The sequence below is a fragment of the Rana temporaria genome, chromosome 3 (assembly GCF_905171775.1).
Source record: "Rana temporaria chromosome 3, aRanTem1.1, whole genome shotgun sequence".
Taxonomy (NCBI): Eukaryota; Metazoa; Chordata; class Amphibia; order Anura; family Ranidae; genus Rana; species Rana temporaria.
In genome coordinates, this window is record NC_053491.1 from 141,098,681 (window position 1) to 141,125,881 (window position 27,201).

General features: G+C 41.5%; 1 protein-coding gene across 2 annotated transcripts in view; it reads left to right on the forward strand.

Moving 5' to 3' along the window:
* PIK3CG (phosphatidylinositol-4,5-bisphosphate 3-kinase catalytic subunit gamma) overlaps positions 1–27,201 on the forward strand; it is a 73,367-nt gene that overhangs the window by 12,198 nt on the left and 33,968 nt on the right. The window contains exons 1-4 of one of the 2 annotated variants that reach the window (XM_040343531.1): positions 2,983–3,216; positions 19,790–21,808; positions 24,516–24,581; positions 26,856–27,081. In XM_040343531.1, coding sequence (XP_040199465.1) covers positions 19,802–21,808; positions 24,516–24,581; positions 26,856–27,081 — 2,299 coding nt within the window. In that variant the 5' untranslated portion in view covers positions 2,983–3,216; positions 19,790–19,801. Of the gene's footprint in view, positions 1–2,982; positions 3,217–19,789; positions 21,809–24,515; positions 24,582–26,855; positions 27,082–27,201 lie in introns of those variants that run through there. The other variant, XM_040343530.1, reaches the window with a different exon arrangement.

The window sequence follows — 27,201 nt, forward strand, 5'->3', positions numbered from 1 at the left end:
GAGCTACGGTATGCCGGTCTTAAATTTTTAATCCCCGTACTCACTGTGCTATTGTTGATTGAAGAATCCGACTCCCGCGGGGAATGGGCGTGCCTATGGAGAGGGAGGATGATTGACGGCCGGCTCTGGCACGTCACGCTCCCCGAAGACAGCCGGAGTAGGTCTCGGCTATTCACAGCGCCTGCGCACAGGCTATGCGCAGGCGCCGTGAATAGCCAAGCCTATTTCGGCTATTTCCGGAGAAGCGTGACGTGCCAGAGCCGGCCGTCAATCACCTTCTCTCACCATAGGAACGCCCATTCCCCGGATTCTTCAATCAACGATAGCACAGTGAGTACGGGGATTAAAAATTTAGGACCGGCATACCGTAGCTCGCGCTACGATGCCGAAAGTAATGGTCTAATAAAAAAAAACATTTTTTTTTTTTTTAACAGGGTGAACCCCTGCTTTAACTCAATAGTACAATAAACAAACTCATAAAGTGTTCATACATATACAATAGATAATGTAAATAAAGTGCTAGTGCAACAATCTTAACTCATATAGTCCTTAATTGCCAGTGCAGATAAATCTTTCAAGTGGGAATCAGTGCTCCTGCCTGTTTCTGAAGACGCCCAGCGGGAGGGGCGGAACACGTGAAGAGGGATGAGTAGCAACGTAATTTCCAGTAGATGGAACTCACGATCTGACCCCATTATATATGCTTGTATTACAACTACTTTTGTAAGTGTAATTTTTAATAAAACCAAATGGTATTGAGCTATGGAGATCTCTCTGCTGATCCTTATGCCATGAATACACTGCATCGTTACGGACCATACAATCAAAGGTGTGGAGCATACAGATCATCCAAACCATACCAGCATCCTAATACACACACGATTGGACTTCCATCTGACTTTTCCGTGGATTTTGGTCCGAATAGGCGTTGGCTGTGAACTTGGAATGCATACACACGGTGGAACTTTTTCAGCCAAATCACGTGTTTTTTCAGCTCTTTACTGCCAACCTTTGGGCAACTTCTGCTATTGTTGACTGATGGTTAGCATTGGTTCCCAGCAGAATGCGTGTTTGTACTTCGGACTTTAGTCCGATGGACTTGTGTACACACGATCGGATTAGCCCACGTAGGACATTTGTTACCGGAAAGTTTGATAGCATTCACAGCGAACATTTGTCAGATGAAAAACCGAAAACAATTGTCCGATGGAGCGTACACACGGTCGGATTGTCCACTAAAACACGTCCGTCGGACCGTTGTCGTCAAAAAGTCTGATCGTGTGTATGGGCCTTGAATAAACGCCTGTACAGAGGTGCAAGCAGAAAGCTGAAGGACGTGTCAGAGCAGAAGCCGGACATTACACCCATCATCCACTCTTTGAGGGTGCAATTCTTGTAGGCTCCCATAGGGAAAAAAACAATGCATTTTTTTTCCTGCTAAAAAAATTGCATTCATTATTATTCCCCTAACCACTACTCCACAGCGATGAGCCTATTGTTCTGGGTGGACGTCATATGACGTTGGGCCTTCCCAAGCCACTAGGGGGCACGTCACTGGGAACCTGATGCACGTGCCCGGCTGGCGCGATGTCCGCCGGGCACCCACGATTGCCCAGTAACTGAGCAGGACCGTGGATCTGTGTGTGTAAACACACAGATCCGTGTCCTGTCAGGGAGAGGAGACCGTCACCTCCCCCAGTCAGTCCCCTCCCCCCCACAGTAAAAATCACTCTCTAGGAAACACATTAACAACTTGACAGCCCCCTAGTGTTAACCCCTTCCTTGCCAGTCATATTTATACAGCAATCAATGCATTTTTATAGCACGGATCGCTGTATAAATAGTGAATGGTCCCAAAAATGTGTCAAAAGTGTCCGATGTGTCCGCCGCAATATCGCAGTCACGATAAAAATCGCAGATCGCCACGATTACGAGTAAAAAATAAATAATAAAAATGCTATAAATCTATCCCCTATTTTGTAGACGCTATAAATTTTGCGCAAACCAATAGAAGAATACATACCGGCCTAAACTGAGGAAAAAATTTGTTTAAAAAAAAAATTGGATATTTATTATAGCAAAAAGTAAAGAATATTGTGTTTTTTTTCAAACTTGTCCCTCTTCTTTTCTTTATAGCGTAATAAATAAAAACCGCAGAGGTGATCAAATACCACCAAAAGAAAGCTCTATTTGTGGGGAAAAAAATGATAAACATTTCATTTGGGTACAGTGTTGCATGACCGCGCAATTGTCGTTCAAAGTGTGACAGCACTAAAAGCTAAAAAATGGCTTGGGCAGGAAGGGGGTGAAAGTGCTCTGTATTGAAGTGGTTAAAGGTGAATTTACCCTTTAATTAGATTTTCTTCTGGCTTGATAATAAGTGTGCAGGCAAATACATTTTGTTTTATTTGCTCAGTGCAAAGCCCTTCCATGTGCACCTTAGGCCCCTTTCACACTGAGGAGTTTTTCTGGCGGTACCACGCTAAAAATAGCGCCTAAATATCGCCTGAAAATCTCCTGCCCAGCCTTCTCAATGTGAAAGCCCATTTAAAACAAAGGGAAACCGCAGTAATACCGCCCGCAATGCGCCTCTGCATAACCCTTTATCAGCTGCTAGCGGGGGTTAATACTGCATCGCTAGCGGCCGAATCCCGCGGCAATTCCGACGGTATAGCACCGCTATTTTTAGCGGGGCTATGCCGCCACCGCGCCTCCCGCCCCAGTGTGAAAGGGGCCTTACTCTAAAAGCTAGTTATAAATTAGGGCCGTTTTCATTTTTTGCTAAGAGACATAAGCAACCTCTTTTGTCATTCTAGATATCTTTTAGTAAGGTAACATAACTACCTTCTAAGTATTAGAAATGACATCACCACTCAGCATAGATAAACATACATAACACTATTTTGTACAGATTTTTATGCTATTGCATGAATTGTACAAACATCATTTTTGATGATATATCTGATATAGTCTAGGCTGTAGCCAGGGGAAGTGGTCCGTAGCTTTTCTAAATATGTAATCAAATGAATAATCAATGTGGTTAAAGCTTCCTTCCTGATACCAGCAGTACTTCCTCTGTAGATGTAAAGAGGAGAAATAAAGTTACAGCTCCAGTGACTGTGACACTCCTGACAGGCAACAAGCACAGGCAGTCTGTAATCTCTGCAGCTGTACACAAATGAATCTTCAGGGCCAACACCTCCTTCCAATAAGCAGGTAATGTATCCTTATTGCGTCACGTCTTGTGTGTGGGCTCATTCATTCAGCACAGATGTTTTATTATCTAAAGTTCAATGGTATTTGCTGGGTTGAGTTTGTTGCATGCATAGACATCCTGATCAGCTTTGTTATCTATGTTTTTTTTTTTTCTTTCTTGGTTGTCCTAGCTGTTTTCCTGCAATATCAATGTCAGAGTGTATTTTCAGTGTCCAATTTAGACGTACCGTATATATTACTCGAGTATAAGCCGAGTTTTTCAGCAATTTTTTTTGTGCTGAAAATACCCCCCTCGGCTTATACTCGAGTCACCTTTTTTTGCGCCTTATCTCCTGGAATTTGGGGACCCGGTACCGGCCGGCCGTAGGTCCCCTGGACCCCATGTAGCCCCACTCTTCCTCTACAAGTGTGCAAAGTTTGTTGTCCGGGGGACCTACGGCCGGGGAGCACCGATTTTTCAAAACCGGGCACCCCTTCCAAAGACTCTCATGTCAAATGGTCGTTTCTCTGGTGAATTTGGGGACCCGGTACCGGCTGGTCGTAGGTTCCTTGGACCCGGAACTTAGCACACATGTAGCCCAATTTCTCCTCTACAAGTGTGCAAAGTTTGTTGTCTTGGGGACCTATAGCTGGGGAGCACCAATTTTTCAAAGCCGGGCACCCCTTCCATAGACTCCCATGTTAAAGCGGGAGTTCACCCAATTCGTTTTTTTTTCTATTTTCCCCTTAGCTTCATGCTCGTTTTGTCTAGGGGAATCGGCTATTTGTTTTAAAATATGATCCGTACTTACCCGTTTTCGAGATGCATCTTCTCCGTCGCTTCCGGGTATGGGTCTTCGGGAGCGGGCGTTCCTTCTTGATTGACAGTCTTCCGAGAGGCTTCCGACGGTCGCATCCATCGCGTCACTCGTAGCCGAAAGAAGCCGAACGTCGGTGCGGCTCTATACTGCGCCTGCGCACCGACGTTCGGCTTCTTTCGGAAAATCGTGACGCGATGGATTCGACCGTCGGAAGCCTCTCGGAAGACTGTCAATCAAGAAGGAACGCCCAGTCCCGCAGCCCATACCCGGAAGCGGCGGAGAAGATGCATCTCGTAAACGGGTAAGTACGGATCATATTTTAAAACAAATAGCCGATTCCCCTAGACAAAACGAGCATGAAGCTAAGGGGAAAATGTGTAAGCTATGGGTGAACCTCCGCTTTAAACGTCAGTCTAGTCATGGGCACAGTGAGGCATGGGCACAGTGAGTAATGGACACAGTGAGTAATGGACACAGTGAGTAATGGACACAGTGAGGCATGCACATGGACACAGTGAGGCACAGTGAGGCATGCAGATGGACACCCTAATGCCGCGTACACACCATCACTTTATGTGATGAAAAAAAATGACGTTTTTAAAAACGTCACTTTAATTGACTGTGTGTGGGGGAAAACGTCGTTTTATGTCTTGTAAAAAACGACCAAAAAAAATTGAAGCATGCTTCAATTTTATGTGTCGTTTTTCAAAAGTGCACTTTTTACTTCACAGAAATTGACCGTGTGTAGCAAAAAACGTCGTTTTCTAAGACGTTTTTTCATCCACGCATGCCCAGAAGCTACTTATGAAGCAAGCTTCAATGGTAAAACGTGGTGGAACGTTACCTCACTTTGCAAGATCATTGTGAGAAAACGATGGTGTGTAGGCAACTTCGTCTTTGAAAATTGAAGTTTCAAAAACGTCATTTTTTACTTCACAGAAAGTGTCGTTTTTTTTCATCACATAAAGTGATGGTGTGTACGTGGCATAAGCTTATACTCGAGTCAATAAGTTTTCCCAGTTTTTTGTGGTAAAATTGGGTGCATCGGCTTATATTCAGGTCAGCTTATACTCAAGTATATACGGTAATTATTAGTAGCTAGATATAAGATTACCATGACAAAACTATTTCAGCTGTTATAATTTTGTATATTGAACATTATTTGAAAAATATTATTATTATTATTATTTACTATTCTTCTTATTCTTTTTTGTATGTATGTACAAAATATAAATGTACAGGGTTATGTGCAAAAATGTGTATTGTGCAATAATAATAATAATAATAGAGAGCTAATGCATAATGCAAGCTATGCAAATGTTTAAAATGCAAAAGGAGTGTAAAGGTCATACTTGTATCGTTAACTAGAAACAAAATGTTTAAAATTCAAGCTTTGGAAGATTATGTCCCTTTGCCAGATGCATTTTATTCACCCTGTTTTGCTTTCCTAATTAGTAATTAAAAATTATCACTTTGGCAATATTTCTGCCTTTTTTAACCACAACTATTTGAAATTATTTAACATGGTGAATATCTAATTATCAATTGCCATAACAATCCTATAATATTTTTTTTTTTTTTGTGATCCATCTTCTATGCAATTTATTACAAATGAAATGAGTTAATTTGACATTGAGGGAGGAGGAATTCAACCTATGTTTCTATGTTTTGCCTCACAAATAGTTGTTAGTGGGGTAAATATTTAACATGGAAATGGCACCCTCATAAAATATAATAAAGTGTGTAATTCCTGCACAAGTTATCTTGTAATATTTTGTTAATAAAATGGCCATTGCATTTCCATTGTCAATAAAGTATAACTTTATAAGGAAGGGAACACTTATTTTTTTTAGAAGATTTTCACCGCTCCAGGTGAGCCCTATAGACAATCAGGGACGGTCGGATTACCAAGGTGCTGGCAATGCACGTAGCAGTAGCAATAGGAGGAAGGAGATGGACAGCCGCACTCCGAAATAACTTTTCAAAAAAGTTGTCTTTTATTTTCAAGCAGGAACATGCATAATCACCACAACCATAAACCAGGACAGCCGACTAGTTTCGCACTCTTGCTAGTGCTTAATCATCAGCCATGATTAAGCACTAGCAAGAGTGCGAAACTAGTCGGCTGTCCTGGTTTATGGTTGTGGTGATTATGCATGTTCCTGCTTGAAAATAAAAGACAACTTTTTTGAAAAGTTATTTCGGAGTGCGGCTGTCCATCTCCTTCCTCCTATTGCTACTTATTTTTTTTAGTTTTAGAATGGAGGTGGAGTAGAACACCTTTTTATTTTTTTTGCTGTCTGTGTCCCCATTAGGGAGCTTCACCTCTCTATTTGTCTTGTTTACCATTATAACCAGAAATAAAAGAAAATCCCAAATTTGCAGTTGCCACCAGAACAGAAATAAAAGGGTAATCTTCCAATGAAAACACAAGTTCTGGTGACTAAGGGCCTGATCCTCAAAAGGGATACGCCGGCGTATCTACTGATACGCCGTCATATCCCTGTTTCTATCTATGGAACTGATCCACAGAATCAGTTTCACATAGATAGGGAGAAGATCCGACATGTGTAAGGGACTTACACTGTCGGATCTTAGGATGCAGTACCGCAGCCGCCGCTGGGGGCATTTCTCGTCGGAATGCCGCTTCAGGTATGCAAATTAGCACTTACGGAGATCCACGAAGCTTTTACGCTTCGTTTTTTCTCCGTAAGTATTAGTTTGCCGTCGCAATATTAGGGCTGCTTTTACAAGGCCTAAACTGTTTAGGCCTTGTAAAAGTAGACCCTTCTTTCCCGCGTCGCTGTCTTTTTTTTTTCAAATTTTTTTTTTTCCCGCCGCAACTCGTATTTTTTTTTTACGCCCGTCGCGATTCTCAAAACCCGGCGCAACGTAAAACCGTGCAAAGCATGTCGGGAAAATGACGTCGGGAGCATGCGCAGTACGTCTGGCGCGGGAGCGCGCCTAATTTAAATGGGACTCGCCCCATTAAATTAGGAACGCCTTGCGCCGGCTGGATTTAAGTTACACCGCTCAAAATTTCTAGGTAAGTGCTTTGTGGATCGGGCACTTAGTTAGAGATTTTGCGGCGGTGTAACTTAAATGGAAAAAGTTACGTTGCGCTGGGTTTTTGAGGATTAGGCCCTAAATTTCCATTCATTAAGAGGAATTTCTTTTCACTTCCTGTTGAGGCTATGCGACAGAACATGAAGGAAACTCTCCCCATTGGAGGATAACTCTCTCTTGCTTAACCCCCCTGGTGGTATTCCCGAGTCTGGTTCAGGGTAAGATTTCAAGACCAAAAGCGGTATCCCCGAGCCAGACTCAGGATCGCCTCGCAGTGTCCACAGGCAGAGTTTACTTACCTTGTCCCTGGATCCTGCGATGCCACCGCGCTGTGTGAGCGAGCCTTGTCCTCCTTGCTCGATTCACAGTGCCCGTGTGCCGCCGATCTATGTTCCCTGCGACGTTAGGACGCACAAGGGCGGAAAACGGCGCAAAATTCAAAAAAGTAAACAAACACATTACATACAGTATACTGTAATCTTATAGATTACAGTACTGTATGTAAAAAATACACACCCCCCTTGTCCCTAGTGGTCTGCCCAGTGTCCTACATGTACTTTTATATAATAAAAACTGTTCTTTCTCCCTACAAACTGTAGATTGTCCATAGCAACCAAAAGTGTCCCTTTATGTCAAAAGTGGTTTTAGAGCAGCTAGAAAACAGCGATAATAAATTATAATCACTTGCAGAATTGTGCGATAGCGATTTGTGGGGAAATTCAACATAAAAAAATAAAAGTAATGACAGCGACAATTCTGCAACTGAGCAAATGTCAGTGTTTTTGATTTGATTACATTATTGAATATTTTTTATTATAATTCTATTATTATTTGTAATAATTATTTATAGTTATTATATTATAATTTATGATTTTGTTTTTCAAATTTTATTATACCCGGGATATGTCTACTAGACTCTTGTTTGGACAGATTAAGTGAGTTATTCCTAAGAATTACAGGCCTACAATGTAAAACGCCAAATTTCCTTGCAAAATAATGGTACCGCTTTCAGCACCTAAAATCTGAAATAATCATACCGCCAGGGAGGTTAATCCAAAATGAAAAAAAAAAAACACATGCCTACAATTCTACTGAAAATTCAAATGTTACTTTCTTGCAACCATTGCAACCTGGAGGAGTTTTGTACACTGTATGTAAAACACCCTCAGAAGTAGTATCTGGTGTTATTTATTCAGGGTCACTCCCCCATCCCCAGAGCTTGGAGCCAAATTAAAGACATCCCCTGCAGTAAGTACTTCATTTTAATTCAATTACTGATTCGTTTTCTCACTGCTATTACAGCAGTTAGACTGCTCAGGTAGTTGGTTTGGAAGCATCCTCCAATTAGTAACATTGTAAACCTAGATAACTATCTCTAGAACTGAAATGGGTAACAATCTACAACAATGGTTGCTAAAATTCTTGCCATGTACATAGTTGATCAGGATGTGAACTTAAAGTGGAGGTCCACCCTATAAAAAAAAAAATAGCCAAAAAGGCTACATTAAAATAAAAAATGAAAATGTTTTATACTTACCAGAAGTGGCTGTTACTAGGCAGATAATCTGCCACTTCCTTGTCTGTGGTGGTCTTCTTTCTTCTACTCATCGCGCTGCCTCCTGGGAAATGGGGAGCAGTGTCTTCTGGGACTTTGTGTGTCCCAGGAGACATCCGCCCATTCACACTCGCACATGCGCAGTAGGGAACCAGGAAGTGAAGCCACAACGCTTCACTTCCTGATTCCCTCACGAGGATGGCGGCGGGGCAGCCGAGACCCGAACGATTGCTCTGCTTCGGCTGTCGACATCGCAGGCACCCTGGACAGGTAAATGTCCTTATTAAAAGTCAGCAGCTACAGTGTTTGTAGCTGCTGACTTTTAATTTTTTTTTTTTTAACTCCGGCCCTCCACTTTAAATGATACCAGCACTGAGATATACTGTGTGTGTGTATATACATATATACAGTGGGGCAAAAAAGTATTTAGTCAGCCACCAATTGTGCAAGTTCTCCCACTTAAAAAGATGAGAGAGAGAGGCCTGTAATTGTCATCATAGGTATACCTCAACTATGAGAGACAAAATGTGGAAACAAATCCAGAAAATCACATTGTCTGATTTGGAAAGTATTTATGGTAAAAAATAAGTATTTGGTCAATATCAAAAGTTCATCTCAATACTTTGGTATTAATCCTTTGTTGGCAATGACAGAGGTCAAACATTTTCTGTAAGTCTTCACAAGGTTGTCACACACTGTTGCTGGTATGTTGGCCCATTCCTCCATGCAGATCTCCTCTAGAGCAGTGATGTTTTGGGGCTGTCGCTGGGCAACACAGACTTTCAACTCCCTCCAAAGGTTTTCTATGGGGTTGAGATCTGGAGACTGGCTAGGCCACTCCTTCATTGCCCGGGCGGTGTGTTTGGGATCATTGTCATACTGAAAGACCCAGCCACGTTTCATCTTCAATGCCCTTGCTGATGGGAGGAGTTTTGCACTCAAAATCTCACGATTTATGGCCCCATTCATTCTTTCATGTACACGGATCAGTCGTCCTGTTCCCTTTGCAGAGAAACAGCCCCAAAGCATGATGTTGCAACCCCCCATGCTTCACAGTAGGTATGGTGTTCTTTGGTTGCAACTCAGCATTCTCTCTCCTCCAAACATGACGAGTTGTGTTTCTACCAAACAGTTCTACTTTGGTTTCATCTGACCATATAAAATTGAGGTTGTGGACAGGTGTCTTTTATACTGATAACAAGTTCAAACAGGTGCCATTAATACAGGTAATGAGTGTAGGGCAGAGGAGCCTCTTAACCACTTAAGCCCCGGACCTTTAGGCAGCTTAATGCCCAGGCCAGGTTTTGCGATTCGGCACTGCGTCGCTTTAACAGACAATTGCGCGGTCGTGCGACGTGGCTCCCAAACAAAATTGGCGTCCTTTTTTCCCCACAAATAGAGCTTTCTTTTGGTGGTATTTGATCACCTCTGCGGTTTTTATTTTTTGCGCTATAAACAAAAATAAAGCGACAATTTTGAAAAAAATGCAATATTTTTTACTTTTTGTTATAATAAATATCCCCCAAAAATATATATAACATTTTTTTTTCCCCTCAGTTTAGGCCGATACGTATTCTTCGACCTATTTTTAGTAAAAAAAATCGCAATAAGCGTTTATCGATTGGTTTGCGCAAAATTTATAGCGTTTACAAAATAGGGGATAGTTTTATTGCATTTTTATTAATTTTTTTTTTTTTACTACTAATGGCGGCAATCAGCGATTTTTTTCATGACTGCGACATTATGGCGGACACTTCGGACAATTTTGACACATTTTTGGGACCATTGTCATTTTCACAGCAAAAAATGCATTTAAATTGCATTGTTTATTGTGAAAATGACAGTTGCAGTTTGGGAGTTAACCACAGGGGGCGCTGTAGGAGTTAGGGTTCACCTAGTGTGTGTTTACAACTGTAGGGGGGTGTGACTGTAGGACTGACGTCATCGATCGAGTCTCCCTTATATAATGGATCACATTGATCGATACGCCGCCACAGTGAAGCACGTTGAAGCCGTGTTTACACACGGCTCTCCCCGTTCTTCAGCTCCGGGGAGCGATCGCGACGGAGCGGCTATAAACAAATAGCCGCGCCGTCGTCCCGGATCGCTCCCCGAGGGAACCCGACCGCCGCATGTAGCGGGGGGGTCCCAATCGGACCCCCCGACCCGCGGAAAGGCAAGGAAGTACATGTATGCCCATTTGCCTGTACGTGCCATATTGTGGACGTACATATACATGCGGCCGTCGGGAAGTGGTTAAAGAAGAAGATTAAGGTCTGTGAGAGCCAAAAATCTTGCTTGGTTGTAGGTGACCAAATACTTATTTTCCACCATAATTTGCAAATAAATTCTTTCCAAATCAGGCAATGTGATTGTCTGGATTTGTTTTCACATTTTGTCTCTCATAGTTAAGGTATACCTATGATGACAATTACAGGCCTCTCTAATCTTTTTAAGTGGGAGAACTTGCACAATTGGTGGCTGACTAAATACTTTTTTGCCCCACTGTATGTGTGTGTGTGTGTGTGTGTATATATATGTATATATATATATATATATATATATATATATATATATACAATCATTATTTGATCCCCTGCAGATTCAGTAAATTTGCCTACTTACAAAGAAATGAAGGGTCTATAATTGTTATCATAGATGTATTTTAAATGATAGAGACAGAATATCAACCAAAAATCCAGAAAAAACACTTAAAATAAATGTTATAAATTAAGTTGCAGTTCAGTGAGTAAAATAAGTATTTGATCCCCAAGCAAAACACAACTTAGTACTTGGTCGAGAAACCCCTTTTGGCAAGCACAGAAGTAAGCTGTTTCTTGTAGTTGCTGACCAGGTTTGCAAACATCTCAGGAGGGATTGTTGTCCACTCTTCTTTACAGATCTTTTTTCTTGGCTGTCTCTTGGCAACTTGAAGTTTCAGCTTCCTCTATACATTTTCTATAGGATTGAGGTCTGTAGACTGACTAGGCCACTCCATGACCTCAATGTGCTTCTTCTTGAGCCAATCCTTTGTTGCCTTGGCGGTATGTTTTGGGTCATTGTCATGCTTGAAGACCCAGCCACAACATGGCCCCATCCATTGGCCCCTCAATGCAGCAAAGTCAGCCTGTACCTTTAGTAGAGAAACAACACCAAAGCATCATGTTTCCACCTCTGTGCTTGACTGTGGGGATAGTGCTCTTAAGGTCACGGTCAGCATTTGTCTTCCTCCAAGCACGGTGAGTCAAGTTAATGCCAAAGAGCTCAATTTTGGTCTCATCTGACCACAGCACAGCTTTGAAACATTATGCTTTGGGGCTGTTTCTCTGCTAAAGGTACAGGCCGACTTTGCCACATTAAGGGGCCATTGGACATTGCCAGGGCAGGACTTAGGGTGGTGGGGGCCCCTGGGCTTATTAATCGAAGGGGCCCCCTGGAGCAGAAAAGGGTGGGTGGGTTGTTACTGCCGACCGATCATAGTTGTTGAGCGGGGGAGGGGGGGTTGGAGCAAACAAAAAACCTATCGAAGTTGTTGAGGGGGGGGAATCCACCAATCGACCAAAGTCGGCGCCGGGTTGCCAGTCTATTTTGGGGCCCCCTTACACAGCTGCAGCTCCTCCCTGGAGCATCGAAGTTTTTGAGCGGGGGGGTGCCAAGGATTACATCCATCCACCAAAGTCATTGAGCTGGAGGTGTTGCCGCGATTGCCGCGAACGGGGGATTGCTGTGAAATTGCGGGAGGGGATTCTCATGAAATTGCGGGAGGGGATTGCCTCGAAATTGCGGGAGGGGATTGCCTTGAACGGGGGGTTGCCGCGATTGAGTCCGGGGCCCCCTATTGGGTGGGGCCCATGGGCTTGAGCCAAGTCAAGCCCAATGGTAAGTCCGGCCCTGGACAGGGCCATGTATTGTAAATCTAGCCAGTCTCCAGACCTTAATCATATAGAAAATGTAGGGAGGGAGCTGAAACTTCGAGTTGGCAAACGAACAGCCAAGAAACCTTAATGCAGAGTACACACGATCGGTTAAACCGATGAGAGTGGTCTGATGGACCGTTATCATCGGTCAAAACCGATCGTGTGTGGGCGCCATTGGTTATTTAACCATCGGTTAAAAAAAAGCCAACTTGTAACCAATGGATTCCTAACCGATGGGGAAAAAAACGATCATTAGTAGGCACAACCATCGGTTAAAAATCCACGCATGCTCAGAATCAAGTCGACACATGCTTGGAAGCATTGAACTTAGTTTTTTCAGCACGTCGTGTGTTTTACGTGACCGCGTTCTGACACAATCGTTTTTTTAACCGATGGTGTGTAGGCGCGACGGACCATCAGTCAGCTTGATCGGTTAACCGATGAAAACGGTCCATTCTCTTTGGATGGACTGATCGTGTGTACGCGGCATAAGAATTTAGAGAAGATCTGTAAAAAAGAGTGGACCAAAATCCCTCCTGAGATGTGTAAAAACGTGGTCACTAACCACAAGAAATGTCTTTCCTTTTGCTTGCCAACAAGGGTTTCGCCAGAAAGTACTAAGTCATGTTTTGCTTGGAGATCAAATACTTATTTTACTCACTGAACTACAACTCCATTTATAAAATTTTTATCATGTTTTTTTCTGGATTTTTGGTTGATATTCTGTCTTGACCATTTAACCCTTAATTTCTTTGTAAGTGGGCAAACTTACAAAATCTGCAGTGTGTGTATGTATGTATGTATGTATGTGTGTGTGTGTGTGTGTGTGTGTGTATATATATATATATATATATATATAATGTGTATATATATATATATGTGTATATGTGTGTGTGTAGTGCCCCCTTGCTTTCAGTATGGGCACTACGCTAAAGTTAGTGGGGAATGGGAGAGTTACATTGCTCCCATTCACAATTTGCTAAAATTGGGGCTGCTGTCACTCCAGAAACATCCACTGGGTCAGTCTGTGCTCCAGGGATGCAATACCATCCCTGGCCAGCAGTTGGCACCAGAGGGGTTCTGGCAGAGCAACTTTCCCCAGCAGCCAATTAGAGGAGCTTCTCCCTCGCAAGGCATGCTGGGGGAGGGTATATCTGTGACAGGTGTCATGTGCTAGGCAAGTTTCGCGGGCGCGGCCCACCAGGCCAGAATTGCAGTATACACAAACCCTCATCCGGAGGTAAAAAGGGACTCCAGTGACTTACTGGGTCCCCAGTTCTTTTGAGAGGATCCCAGGCTGGGTGCCGTTCGATTGGGGGGTCGGCTTGAGGGGAACCTGGAGGCAGGTTGTCCAACAGGGCTTGAACGAACCAATCGGGGATCTGGTGACCGGAATGTTGACAGGTACGTTTTGCTGTCATCTGGTGACCTATGCTAAAACCTACTGGGAGGATTCGCTCCATTTATCCATCTAGCTCACCTAAAGTAATTGGCCTGTGGCAGAGGCCCTAGATCTCTTCCTCCCAGCAAATCCTAAGTGACACTTCGGCTGCCAGGCTTGTGAGGGGGGTCTGCCTGGGGGCACTTTACCCACTCCAACTAGAGTGGCGACGAATAATAATTTGTTACTCTATTGAGCAAAGACTGCTCAATCAATATCGGGCCTGACACTGCAAGGTTCTCCCTTTTCTTCATCAACTTGCTCTTCCCATTTAATGTTGATGTTGGCCGTGTTTGGCCTGGAATAAAGCATTGGAAAACCCTTTATTCACTGTCTGCACCTTCGCTCACTGCTTTGTTCTCCAACTGCACCCATACGCCACACTAAGGTAACTCAATATGCCGATCCCAATAACAAATCAGCGGCTCCTCCAGGGGTAGCGCTACATATATATATATATATATATATATATATATATATATATATAAATATATATATAAAAAAACCTATATTGCCAAAAGTATTGGGACTGCCTTTACACGCACATAAACTTTAATATCATCCCAGTCTTAGTCTGTAGGGTTTTAATTTTGAGTTGGCCCACCCTTTGCAGCTATAACAGCTTCAACTCTTCTGGGAAGGCTGTCTACAAGGTTTAGGAGGGTGTCTATGGGAATGTTTGACCATTCTTCCAAAAGTGCATTTGTGAGGTCAGGCACTAATGTGGACAAGAAGACCTGATTCGCAGTCTCAGCACTAATTCGGTACAGAGGTGTTCTGTCGGGTTGTGCTCAGGACTCTGTGCAGGCCAGTCAAGTTCCTCCACCCCAAGTTCACTTATCAATGTCTTTATCGACCTTGCTTTATGCACTGGTCCAAATCATTTGGTGGAGGGGGGATTATGGTGTGGAGTTTTTTTTTCCAGGGGTTGGGTCACACAAAAGTACCACTGATGGTAGTAGGCCGGGGAGAGGGTCAGAAACCTGCAGCTAAGCATTAAAATATATAATTATTTATGTATGAATATATAGTTGGCTGTCATGGAAGTCCCTTAAGGGAACACTACACATCAACTAGTTTTATTTCATATAATAAAGCGGAAATACATGAATACATAAATCCTAAAGAATAAATATAAACAAATTTAAGTTAGATTATTATTATATTAATTTTCTATTTATTGATTTTGTAGATTAATTTAGTTAATTTTTATTTTTTTTAATTAAGTGTTTATTCAAAATTTATTTTTTTTATTGAAAATGTGAGGAGTGAAAAGTGACAAGTGAAAGCGTGAAAAAGAATGAGGATGGTGATAGAAAAAGTGATAGAAAAGTTGATAGAAAGGTGGTTAGATTGTAGCATGCGTGAGCAGTTACAAAGTGTGGGCTGGTGTGTGCGATGAAATGTAAAATATAAAAAATAAAATGTAGACAAAATAATGTCAAACTAGTAAGACGATGTGTGGGGAAATAATGTGTTAAAAAATAAATACATAAAAATATATAAAAGCATGAGAATGTGTCAATGTGTGGGAATAAGCTCTTAGGAGGTGTGTTATGTGGGTAAGGTGCAAGTGGTGGGTGTGAGAGAAGTGTGCTGGAGTGATTGAAAACACCAAACATTTCACTGAAAATCTGATTATATTGTAGCAATAGTGTATGAAAGTGTATGAAACAATAAGGGGATAAAAGTGGATTAAATACAAATTAATTCAGATATTCCTGAGATTAGATTTTATCAGATTGATAAGAACCAGGTTTCATGAGAAGAAACGCAGGGTTCAAAAATATCTTATCCCTTATCTGCAGATTGTGGATAAGATATTTTTGAACCCTGCTTTTCTTTTCATGAAACCTGGTTCTTATCAATCCGATAAAATCTAATGCATATGTCTATACCTTTGGTTTGCTAAGGTAACTACATTTTCTTTTTGATACATAATATAAGTCTCGGGAATATCTGAATTAATTTAATAATTCTGCAAATCTCTCTTAGCTACAACAAAACCTCCGAAGAAGACCCGATTAAGGGTTGAAACGCGTTAGGAATTGCCACAAGCCAAGCTGTATGACAATTTGTTGTTTTTTGCTGCTACCTATATGTATGGAATTTTAAATACTTTTGTACCAAAACCTATATGTATGGAATTTTAAATACTTTTGTACCAAAACTCATATCTTGACTATTAGAACATTCTTTTTGTACGTGTTATTATACAATAAAACCCCTTTTTTATACATTGTCTACAATTCAATAATTGAGCTGCCCAAAAACCCCATTGGGGGAAATACCCTTGATATTTTGTGTGGCCACCAATATTTGCCAGCACTGCCTTAACCCTCTTGGGCATGGAGTAACCCCTTTAAGCTAGTCAACAAATGTAATCACTTATATTCAAAATTGCCTTGATAAATAAGTACATACGTGTCTTAAAAATCTATATTTCACATTTTCGGGGTGTGCAGCACTATCTCTCTGCAGATGTGTGGTTTTTTTTCTTTTTCTGCCACACAAAATATTGGCACTTGGGTCCCAATTTCGACATTTTTACTAAGGGGTGTACTCACTTTTGTTGCCAGTGGTTTAGACATTAATGGCTGTGTGTTGAGTTATTTTGAGGGTACAGAAAATTTACAGTTATACAATCTGTACACTCACTACTTTACATAACATTACTTAACAAAACATTAACAAAAATGTGAGGGGTGTACTCACCTTTGTGAGATACTGAAAACCAGTGGCGGCACCAACACACAGCCCCTCTGGTCGGTCGGTTGGCTCATGGGTGGCACCCCTCCCCCCTAGTCAGTCGGGGCCCCGCACATACCCCATCTTGCGGGCAGAGCAGTGGGCAGTGGTGGCAGCTTTTCTCTGGGCTGTGGGTGGCTGCTTTATCAGTTCCCCTGCATTTCTACCTTCTTCTTCCTGGCGGCCAATCCGATCGGATCTCCTTTCGGCCAATCGGGTGACGGGTCTCATGACCTGATTAGACGGGAGTAAAATCAGTGTTACAATAGAAAATATTCATTAACTATTGTCACACAACAGGGTGGGCTTCTGGCGCAGTGCTCTGCGCCCTGAGCCGATCCATTTTTTAAGCCTACCAGAACCTCTGGCTCTAATCATGTGCTGAAAAAAAAGAAACAAACCCTAATTGGAATCCATGTGTCCGGCACCCTGCATGCAGACCAGGGGGCCAGACGCACCCCTCATGTTAAGAAATATCCCAATTTTTACCTACCCTCTTAATGCTCCAGCACTGTCCCTAACTTTCTCCTAGGCCAATGCTGGAGGTCCTTTTTAGGTTTAAATTACACTGCCCACATCCTGTGAGCCCAGCCTGTCATTTACATTCACCCCTGCAGCATTCACACAAAAAATATCGGGGGTATTTAGAGGTGCCTGCACCAATCCTGGCCTGTTTATTCATGAAAGAAAAACCTAATTTCATGTACATCAAACGTAGGGTGATAGTACGGATGCACTGGTACTAGGTGTGCCACCGCCCCGATATTGTAGAATTGAACTAGGGACTAGTGAGTTGGGCTTTAAAGGCACACGATACAGAAAATGTAGAAAACTAGAAAAGATTTATTATGGATACAGAAATATCATAGAGACAGTTATGAATAAAAAATCACGGAGTGAAATTGAATTAACAACTGGTTTACCACACACGGTTCACATTCATTGTATGATTCTAACATAAAAAGCTTAAAATGGAAAGCATAATTATAAAAATGTTATATCACAAGTGACCAGATGGTTATCCAGAGGAACAGGAGGATTTGCGCGACATGTTGCGCGCTTTTGGAATTAGCGCTTCCTCAGGAGCATAGATATCTCATTACAGGGTGTCCCGCGTTGGTGATAATCAACGAGCGGTCTCTTGTTTACCTATCGTAGGTTGTAATTCCCAGAGAAATTTTGTTTCAACCAGATAGGGGAGTATTATCATGAAATTGCAAAACCAAGTTGCATATAATGGTATGGTAGTCAATTGCTGGTAAGCAATGAACAATTAACCTAGTCCAGGGATATATTCATACACTCAGCTAATACCTACAGTGCAGTAGATCGGACATAGAAGGGCAGATGGGTAAATCTGCCTAAACGATCGCCAACCTAAATAACCTTAATCCATAGATATGGGAAGGATAATAGGTAATGGCGTTGAAGTCCTTAGTAATTCAATGAAGTGTATAGCTGAGTGTATCCCTGGTATCAAGGTAGCACCAGTACTCTTCAACTTTGTGTGAAAAAAAAAAAATTCTTTCTGCATTTTTTAAAAACTTTTGGCAAAAAATTAAGTCTTTAAAAAACTCTCGTGCCTCTTTAAAAATACCAAATGTGGTCATTTTATGGGTGTTTCCACTGCCCTGGTGCTCCAGGGCCTCCAAAAATGTAATGGGTAGTCAGGAAATTAGATGCCTGAAGGTGCTCCCTGGATTTTGGGCCCCTCAATGCATAGGGTGTGAAAAAGTCACACCTGTGGTATCCCCATACTCATGAGGCATAGCAAAATGCTGTTTTGAGTGCAATTGTAAGTACGCCCATGCTGTGTGTGAGAAATAACTTGTTAAGACAAATTAAGTTGACAACTTTGTGAGAATAAAATGTATTTAATTTCTTAATTTTCCTAAAAATTGTGACAAAAATTACAACTGCAAAAAACTCCTCATGCCTCTTACTAAATGCCCTGGACTGTCTTCTTTTCAAGAATGAGTCATTTGGGAGGTATTTGTACTGTCCTGGTATTTTAGGGCCTCAAGAATAGACATAGGAAGTCGGTACTTCAGGACTGATCAATTTTCAAATATATATATAGATAGATAGATAGATAGATAGATAGATAGATAGATAGATAGATAGATAGATAGATATACACCACATATTGTAGACTATATAGCTTTCACTCTGACTAAATAATATACAGTGATTTGTTTGTTGTTATTTTAACCAAATAAATGTAGCAGAATATATTTTGGCCTAAATACAGTAGTACCTTGGATTACAAGCATAATCCGTTCTAGAAGCATGCTTGCAATCCAAAGCACTCTTATATCAAAAAAGCGAGTTTGCCCATAAGAATCAATGAAAACTGAGATAATTTGTTCCAGTGTCACTGCTAGTGTATGCAGTACTGCATGTGGCCAGAGGTGGGGGGCGCCGGAGACACTCAGAAACATTCAGAGATGCTCAGAGACCACTCATAGACTCTCAGGAACAGAGTGTTTCTGAGTGTCACCGAGCGTCACCAGTGCCCTGACACCTCTGGCCACATGCAATACTGAAAACCCTAAAGGCTTGAATCCTGCTCGTCTTGCGAGATAATGCTCGCAAACCGAATCAGGATTTTTTTTTTTACAGCTCACATTGCGAAACACTTGTGAACCGTGTTACTCGCAATCCGAGGTTTTACTGTATATGAAGAAAGAGTATTTATCTTTAACATTTTTAAATATAAACTAAGCATTTTCAAAATTATTGGTCTTTTTTACATTTATATAGCAAAAAGTAACTTCATTTGGGTACAGTGTTGCATGACTGAGTAATTGTCATTCAAAATATGACAATGCTGAAAGCTGAAAAATGGTCCGGGGTGAAAGAGTCGGAATTGGGGTGATTAAACTCCCAACTTTCTGCAATGATTGGCTAACAGGGTATAAGACTGCTATTCTAGTTATTTATAAAGTATCAAAAATATAAGCTGTGTACAGTAAGTGCCAAAAATAAAATGATAGCAAAATAAAAATGTCAATTTGTATTTTTTATACTCTTTTTCTGTTCATAGCTTGAAGCTGGCATGGCGCTGGAGAATTATGACCAGCCGGTTGTACTAAGAGATGAAAATAAGAGGAGAAGAAGAAAAATGAGACCCCACTCAGCTGCAACATCCAACGTGTTCTCCATGGAGCTTATACCAATAGAATTCATTCTGCCCACTAGCCATAAGAATAGCAAGGCTCCGGATACAATTCTCTTGGAAATTGCTGGAAATTGCACAGTTGAGCAGATGAAAGCACAAGTGTGGATGAATGCAATAGAGAAAAGTCACAATAGTGATTTCTACCACAGACTTAGTCCAGACCAGTTCCTCTTGCAGTATCAGAAAAAAGGTCAGTGGTATGAAATATATGACAAACATCAGGTGATTCAAACATTAGACTGCATAATGTACTGGAAGGTTTTACAAAAAACTGTAGGGAAGATTTATATCATCCAAAAGCAAAAATCCTCTGAAGAGACAGTGGAGTACCAGAAAAAGTTAAATTATCTAATTGGATATGATGTGACAGATGTCAGCAATGTACATGATGATGAACTAGAATTCACCCGCCGTAGACTAGTCACTCCGCGTATGATTGAGCTTGTTAAAAGAGATGCCAGGCTATATTCTATGGACCCTTGGGTAACATCAGTGCCACTTCCAGAGCATTTATCTAAAAAACTTACTTCCAATAATATTTTCATAATTCTACACAAGGGCATGACAAGCCATACAATCAGGGTGTCCATTGATGACACACCGGATGAAGTACTTCAGTCCTTCTTTACAAAAATGGCCAAGAAGAAATCATTGCTGGACATTTCAGAGGAACACAGTGAGCAAGATTTTGTCCTAAGAGTTTGTGGGCGAGATGAGTACATCATTGGGAACTCGCCACTTAAAGATTTTTTTTACATAAGACAATGTATTAAGAGTGCAGATGAGATCCATTTTGTTCTTGATCTCCCCCCTGATTCATCTGAAGACATTGTCCAGAAAGAAGAGTGGCCTTTGGTTGACGACTGCACTGGAGTAACAGGTTATCACGAACAGCTTACTATTGAGGGAAAAGACCATGAGAAGATATTTACAATATCTCTTTGGGATTGCAATAGAAAGTTCAGAGTAAAAATTACTGGAATTGATATCCCAGTTTTGCCAAGAAATACTGAACTTATAGTGTTTGTTGAAGCCAACATTCAGCATGGACAGCAGGTGCTTTCCCAAAGGAGGACATCTTGTAAGCCATTTACAGAAGAAGTTCTATGGAACACATGGCTGGAATTTGATATAAAAATCAAAGATTTGCCTAAAGGCGCCCTTCTGAATCTACAAATAATTTGCTGTAAGGCTCAGACTGTCTCAAACAAAGGAACTCCCTATGCAGCAGACGCTACTGGCTCTGACTCCAAATGTAAAAACCAGCTTCTTTACTATGTAAACCTGTTATTAATTGATCACAGATTCTTATTAAGACAGGGGGAATTTGTCCTTCACATGTGGAAAATACCTGGTAAAGGGGAAGAGCAAGGAAGTATTAATGCAGATAAACTGACTTCTGCCACTAACCCCGATAAAGATACTTCAATGGCCATTTCTCTGAGTTTAGACAAATACTGCCATCCGGTAGCCCTTCCTAAACACAAGTCCGTGTCTGATCCTGAACTTGACAGGGCAAGGTCTGAAATGCCCAACCAACTACGGAAGCAGCTTGAAGAAATTATATCCACAGATCCCCTGCATCCCTTGACACCAGAAGACCAAGAGCTCATGTGGCATTTTAGATATGAAGTTATGAAGCACCCGGAGGCTTACCCTAAACTGCTAAATTCAGTAAAGTGGGGAGATCAGGAGATGGTGGCCAAAACATATCAGCTGTTAAATAAAAGGGAAGCATGGGATGACTGTCCTTTGGATGTTGGCCTAACAATTCAGCTACTTGATTGCAACTTTTCTGATGAAAATGTACGAGCCATGGCAGTTCAGAAACTGGAGTGTTTGCAGAATGATGAAGTCCTTCATTATCTTCTACAGCTGGTACAGGTAATCCGTACTTTGCATAAAATCACATGTAGTTCCTTAGTACCTCTTTTTATTTGCGTGAATACAAAGGCTTACTAATAATTTATCAGTATGTAGGTGTGTTTCCTTGGCATACTGTAAATGCTTTTAGTATTCATTTATAAATATAGTATTTCTTTGTTTTGCATGCCAGTTTCCTGAAGCAATACATTTTTTTTTTTATTATTTCTGTTCTAATATCAGTGGGGTAGATTCAGGTAGGGGCGCGCACTGCTACGGCGGCGCAGCGTACCGTTTTTACGCTACGCCTCTGTAAATTACTTGAGCTACGCTTCATTCACAAAGCATTTGCTCCATAATTTGCTGCGGCATATCGTAAAAGGGGCCGGCGTAAGCGCGCGTAATTTAAATGATCCCGTAGGGGGCGTGGATCATTTAAATTAGGCGCGTTCCCGCGCCGAACGTACTGCGCATGCTCCGTCGGGAAAATTTCCAGACGTGCATTGCGGCAAATGACGTCGCAAGGACGTCATTTGCTTCGACGTGAACGTAAATGGTGTCCAGCGCCATTCACGATCCACTTACGCGGGAACGACGTCTATACTTACCATTGGCTGCGCCTCCTAAAAGCAGGAGCAGCCTTACGACGAAAGCGACTTAACAAAAACGACGTAAAACACGGCCGCCGGGCACGCGTACGTTTGTGACTCGGCGTGAGTATGCAATTTGCATACTCTACGCTGACAACTACGGGAACGCCACCTAGCGGCCAGCGTCAGAATGCAGCCTAAGATACGACGGCATAAGAGCCTTATGCCAGTCGTATCTTAGGCTACAGTCGGCGTATCGAGCTTTCTGAATACAGAAAGTTGATACGCCGGCGCTACTTAGCAATTACGCTGCGTATCTATGGATACGCAGGCGTAATTGCTTGCTTAATCTACCCCAGTGTTTTTTAGAATACATATTTTATGTAATATACTTGTGTATATTGTACCAGTTGAGTCTGCAGTGCTTTAAAATAGCTGTAAAATATTGAGATCAGCTCCTGACTCGGAGCATTCTTGCAGTTTAATTTTCTTTATAGAGTTACACACATAAGCATATAATAGCCAATATTGTAATCCAGTTAATCAACTAGTATGTTACCATGTGTGAAGAAGACAACAAACTTCATGCAGTATTAGGCAACATTAAACCCCATTGGTATCAGATCACTAATCAGAGAGAGGAGCGGGGCCTTGCGCATGTGCAGTAGGGTTCCCGGCGTGAAGCCGTAAGGCTACACTGCCGTGTTCCCCTACCTGCAATGGCTGTGGCAGCACCCGACAGCTGATGAAAACACTAGATGCGGTGCCAACATGGCTGGACTCCAGGACAGGTAAATGTCCTATTATTAAAAGCCAGTAACTGCAGTATGTGTAGCTGCTGGCTTTTAATATTTTTTTTGGGCGGACTTTAAATAAGAAACACTGTCACCTTGCCCATTAACAGCATACTCACTTTATCTGTGCTTCCTGGCAACTTCTTGCCTGAGGGCTTTCACACTGAGGCAATGCGCTGGCAGGAGAGAAAAAAATCTCCTGCAAGCAGCATCTTTGGAGCGGTGAGAGGAGCGGTATGTATACCGCTCCTTCACCGCTCCTTCCCATTTAAAACAATGGGAAACAGCGGTAATATTAACCCTTTATTGGCCACTAGCGGGGGTTAATACCGCACCGCTAGCGGCCGAATCCCGCGGTAATTCCGACGGTATAGCGCCGCTATTTTTAGCGGCGCTATACCGCCACCACGCCTCCCGCCCCAGTGTGAATAGAGATAGAGATGCAGTTATGGCATGTTGCCTATTGTATTAAATACCCAAAAATATATTTTTCCTCTTTTGCTCCAAATTTATTTCACCTAACTGTGATGGATGCTAGTTTGAAATTTAGATCAGCAGAGAATAAATATCTGGCGATCCTACCAGTGCATATCATTTTTTTGTTCAGAATGGCAAAACTGTGCTGGCCAATCCAGAGCTGCCCTACAACAGCACAGGAATGCCATGTTGAGGGTTAGGAAGACTACCAAGTTTTCATTCTAAAGTAAATGAATGTTAATGAAAATAAATAACTATTTGTTTTATGGGCTTTTTGTAAAACAATTTTATAGATATTTAGAAAGATATTCTTTTTTCAACAAATCGTCACATGACTGCCAGAGCATTTATCGTGCTCTGTTTGGTCCCAGCCAAATGACAAGAACACACTACACTGACATGTGCAGTACACGTCACAATCTGGGAATGAGTCACATGTCACCCGTTGAGTTGCAGAGGACCTGGGAAAAGATCAGAAGTTAATGAGGAGCTACAGTCTCCTAATAAAAAATGCAATAAAATCATACCCATGCTATAACAATATTTTTTTAAATTTGGGATATTGTCAGTATTTTTTTTACGTAGAGTGCTTACTTGCCAAATCTTCAGTTTGCTTGCCCCTGATGAAATGCTGGTGGCAGCCTTCTTAGGTGAGGGCATCTGCAGCCAGTGAGTTCCGAGATGTAGTGCAGCTGGTTTACCCAGTGCTAGTATTTTGTCAGTTAAATTTATTGTAGACTCCAGGCCGAAAAATATCTGGCAGCCTCACTCAACAGAAATGTATACAACCGTTCTAACTTTTCCATTGAATTGACTTGTAAGAAAATATGCTGATTCAGTTATGTTCATTTTCTTTCTCATGTACAGGCTGTTAAGTTTGAGCCATACCATGACAGTGCTCTATCAAGGTTCCTGTTGAAGCGTGCATTGAGAGTAAGCTATAGATGGTGACTTTTTATTTTTTCATACATATATTCATCTCGACAAGTCAGTGTCTTAGGTATGGTGCAGCTTCCTAGTTATATAAAATGTAATGTGCATCCTTGCAGTAAATAGCAATTGGATTCTGTAGTTGCGTCAAAAACAAGTGGACAGCTGCAATAAATGTTAACCTCAGAGCTCCTGGCAATAACCTCGGAGCTCCTGGCAATGCTGATCAATATTTTGTTTTTCTGCTTGAAACTCCCGCCAGTCTGTAGCATGGGACATGTGGGCAGATGGAAAACGTACTTAAAGGGGAAGTTTCATAATTTTTTTTTTTCTCCATAAACATTTTTATTAGAAATAGGAATCTGCACAACACAGAGTTCAAAAGCAGTAGCACTTCATTAAGGCAATCATAAATGGTATTCATGCTCCGAGAAAACGCAGGAGACCACTATAGAGTACATATGTGGAATCAAAAAAAGAAGTAAAAAAAAAATATATATATATATATAGTGGATATAAAAAGTCTAAACACCCCTGTGTCGGGTTTCTGTGATGTAAAAGACAAAGACAAATCATCTTAGAACTTTTTCCACCTTAAGACCCCATTCACACCTGGGCGTTTTGTAGCTTGAAGCCTGAAGCTACAAAACGCTGGAGTGGAAGAAATCTATTATTCTCTATGGAGATGGTTCACATCTCCACTACAAAACGCCTGAAGCCAGAAGTTCAAAAACGCCTGAAGCTCAAACAAGTTCTGGGACTTTTTTTAAGGCAGATTTGGGCGTTTTTCTGTTTTTAACATTGGTGACCCTAGACGTGTCCAAATTTGTGGCAAATCGCGGTAAAAAACGCTGCAAATCTTGCGGCAAAACGTGGTAAAAAACGCTGCATAATCGCGGCAAAACGCTACGCTCAGGTGTGAATGCAGCCTTAATGTGACCTATAAACTGTACAACTCAGTTGAACAACAAACTGAAATATTTTAGGTGGAGGGAAGTAAAAATTAAATAATATGGTTGCATAAGTGTGCACACCCTTAAACTAATACTTTGTTGAAGCACCTTTTGATTTTATTACAGCACTCAGTCTTTTTGTGTATGAGTCTATCAGCATGGCACGTCTTAATTTGGCTTCAGATCACCCCACAGATTTTCAATCGGATTCAGGTCTTGGCTCTGGCTGGGCCATTCCAAAACTTTAATCTTCTTCTGGTGAAGTCAGTCCTTTGTTGATTTGAAAGTATGCCTTGGGTTGTTGTCATGCTGAAAGATAAAGTCCCTCTTCATGTTCAGCTTTCTAGCAGGAGCCTGAAGGATTTGTGCCAATATTGACTGGTATGTAGAACTGTGCATAATTCCCTCTACCTTGACTAAGGCCCCTGTTCAAGCTGAAGAAAAATAGCCTCAAAGCATGCTACTGCCACCATCATGCTTCACTGTAGGTATTGTGTTCATTTGGTAAAGTGCAGTGTTGTTTTTGCACCAAACATATTTCTTTTGGAATTATGGCCAGATGTGTTTTTGCTAAATTTAGCAGGGCTTGGATGTTTTTCTTTGTAAGAAAAGGCTTCAGTCTTGCCACTCTACCCCATAGCCCAGACATATGAAGATTACGGGAGATTGTTGTCACATGTACCACACAGCTAGTACTTGCCAGATATTCCTGAAGCTCATTTAATGTTGCTGTAGGCCTCTTAGCAGCCTCCCTGACCAGTTTTCTTATCGTCTTTTCATAAATTTCAGAGGGATGTCCAGTTCTTGGTGATGTCACTATTGTGCTATATTTTCTCTACTTGATGACTGTCTTCACTGTGTTCTATTGTATATATAATGTCTTGGAAACTCATTTGTGCCCTTCTCCTGACTGATACCTTTTAACAATTAAAATCCCTCTTAGGCCTTGTACACACGATAGGTTAACCAGAGGACAACGGTCTGAAGGACCGTTGTCATAGGTTAACCTATGAAGCTGACTGATGGTCCGTCGTGCCTACACACCATCAGTTAAAAAACAGATCGTGTCAGAACGCGGTGACGTAAAACACAACGTGCTGAAAAAAATGAAGTTCATCGTGTTTCTTTTCATGATGTAGTTATGTAAAGTACAACCCTACCATAGAAGCTAAGAACTAAGAGAAGTTAGAGGAAAGTTCCACAGAAATGCATTTTTCCTTGCTTTTTTTTCCTTGCTTTTAGTTATAATATTATTTCTTTCAATTTGCTACATGAACAAAAATCAGTTTTAAAGGCATTTTTCAAAATGTGGTTCTTTTTGCAGAGCAAGAGAATTGGTCACTTCTTGTTCTGGTTTCTGAGAAGTGAGATTGCGCAGTCAATGCATTATCAGCAGAGGTTTGCTGTCATCCTGGAAGCTTACCTAAGAGGTTGTGGAACTGCTATGCTAAATGACTTCATTAAACAGGTTCAAATTACTGAAGTCTTACATAAAGTCACCATGGAGATTAAATGTGTCTCTGCTGAGAAGTACGACGTTACCTCACAAGGTAAATGGCGATTACTGTTTCTTAGTAGGTTGCATATTGTAATGTAGTACAGTTCAACAGACCTTCTGTGATTCAAATTGGCCAATGAGCAGCAAATTATAAGTTATGTATGCCATCCAA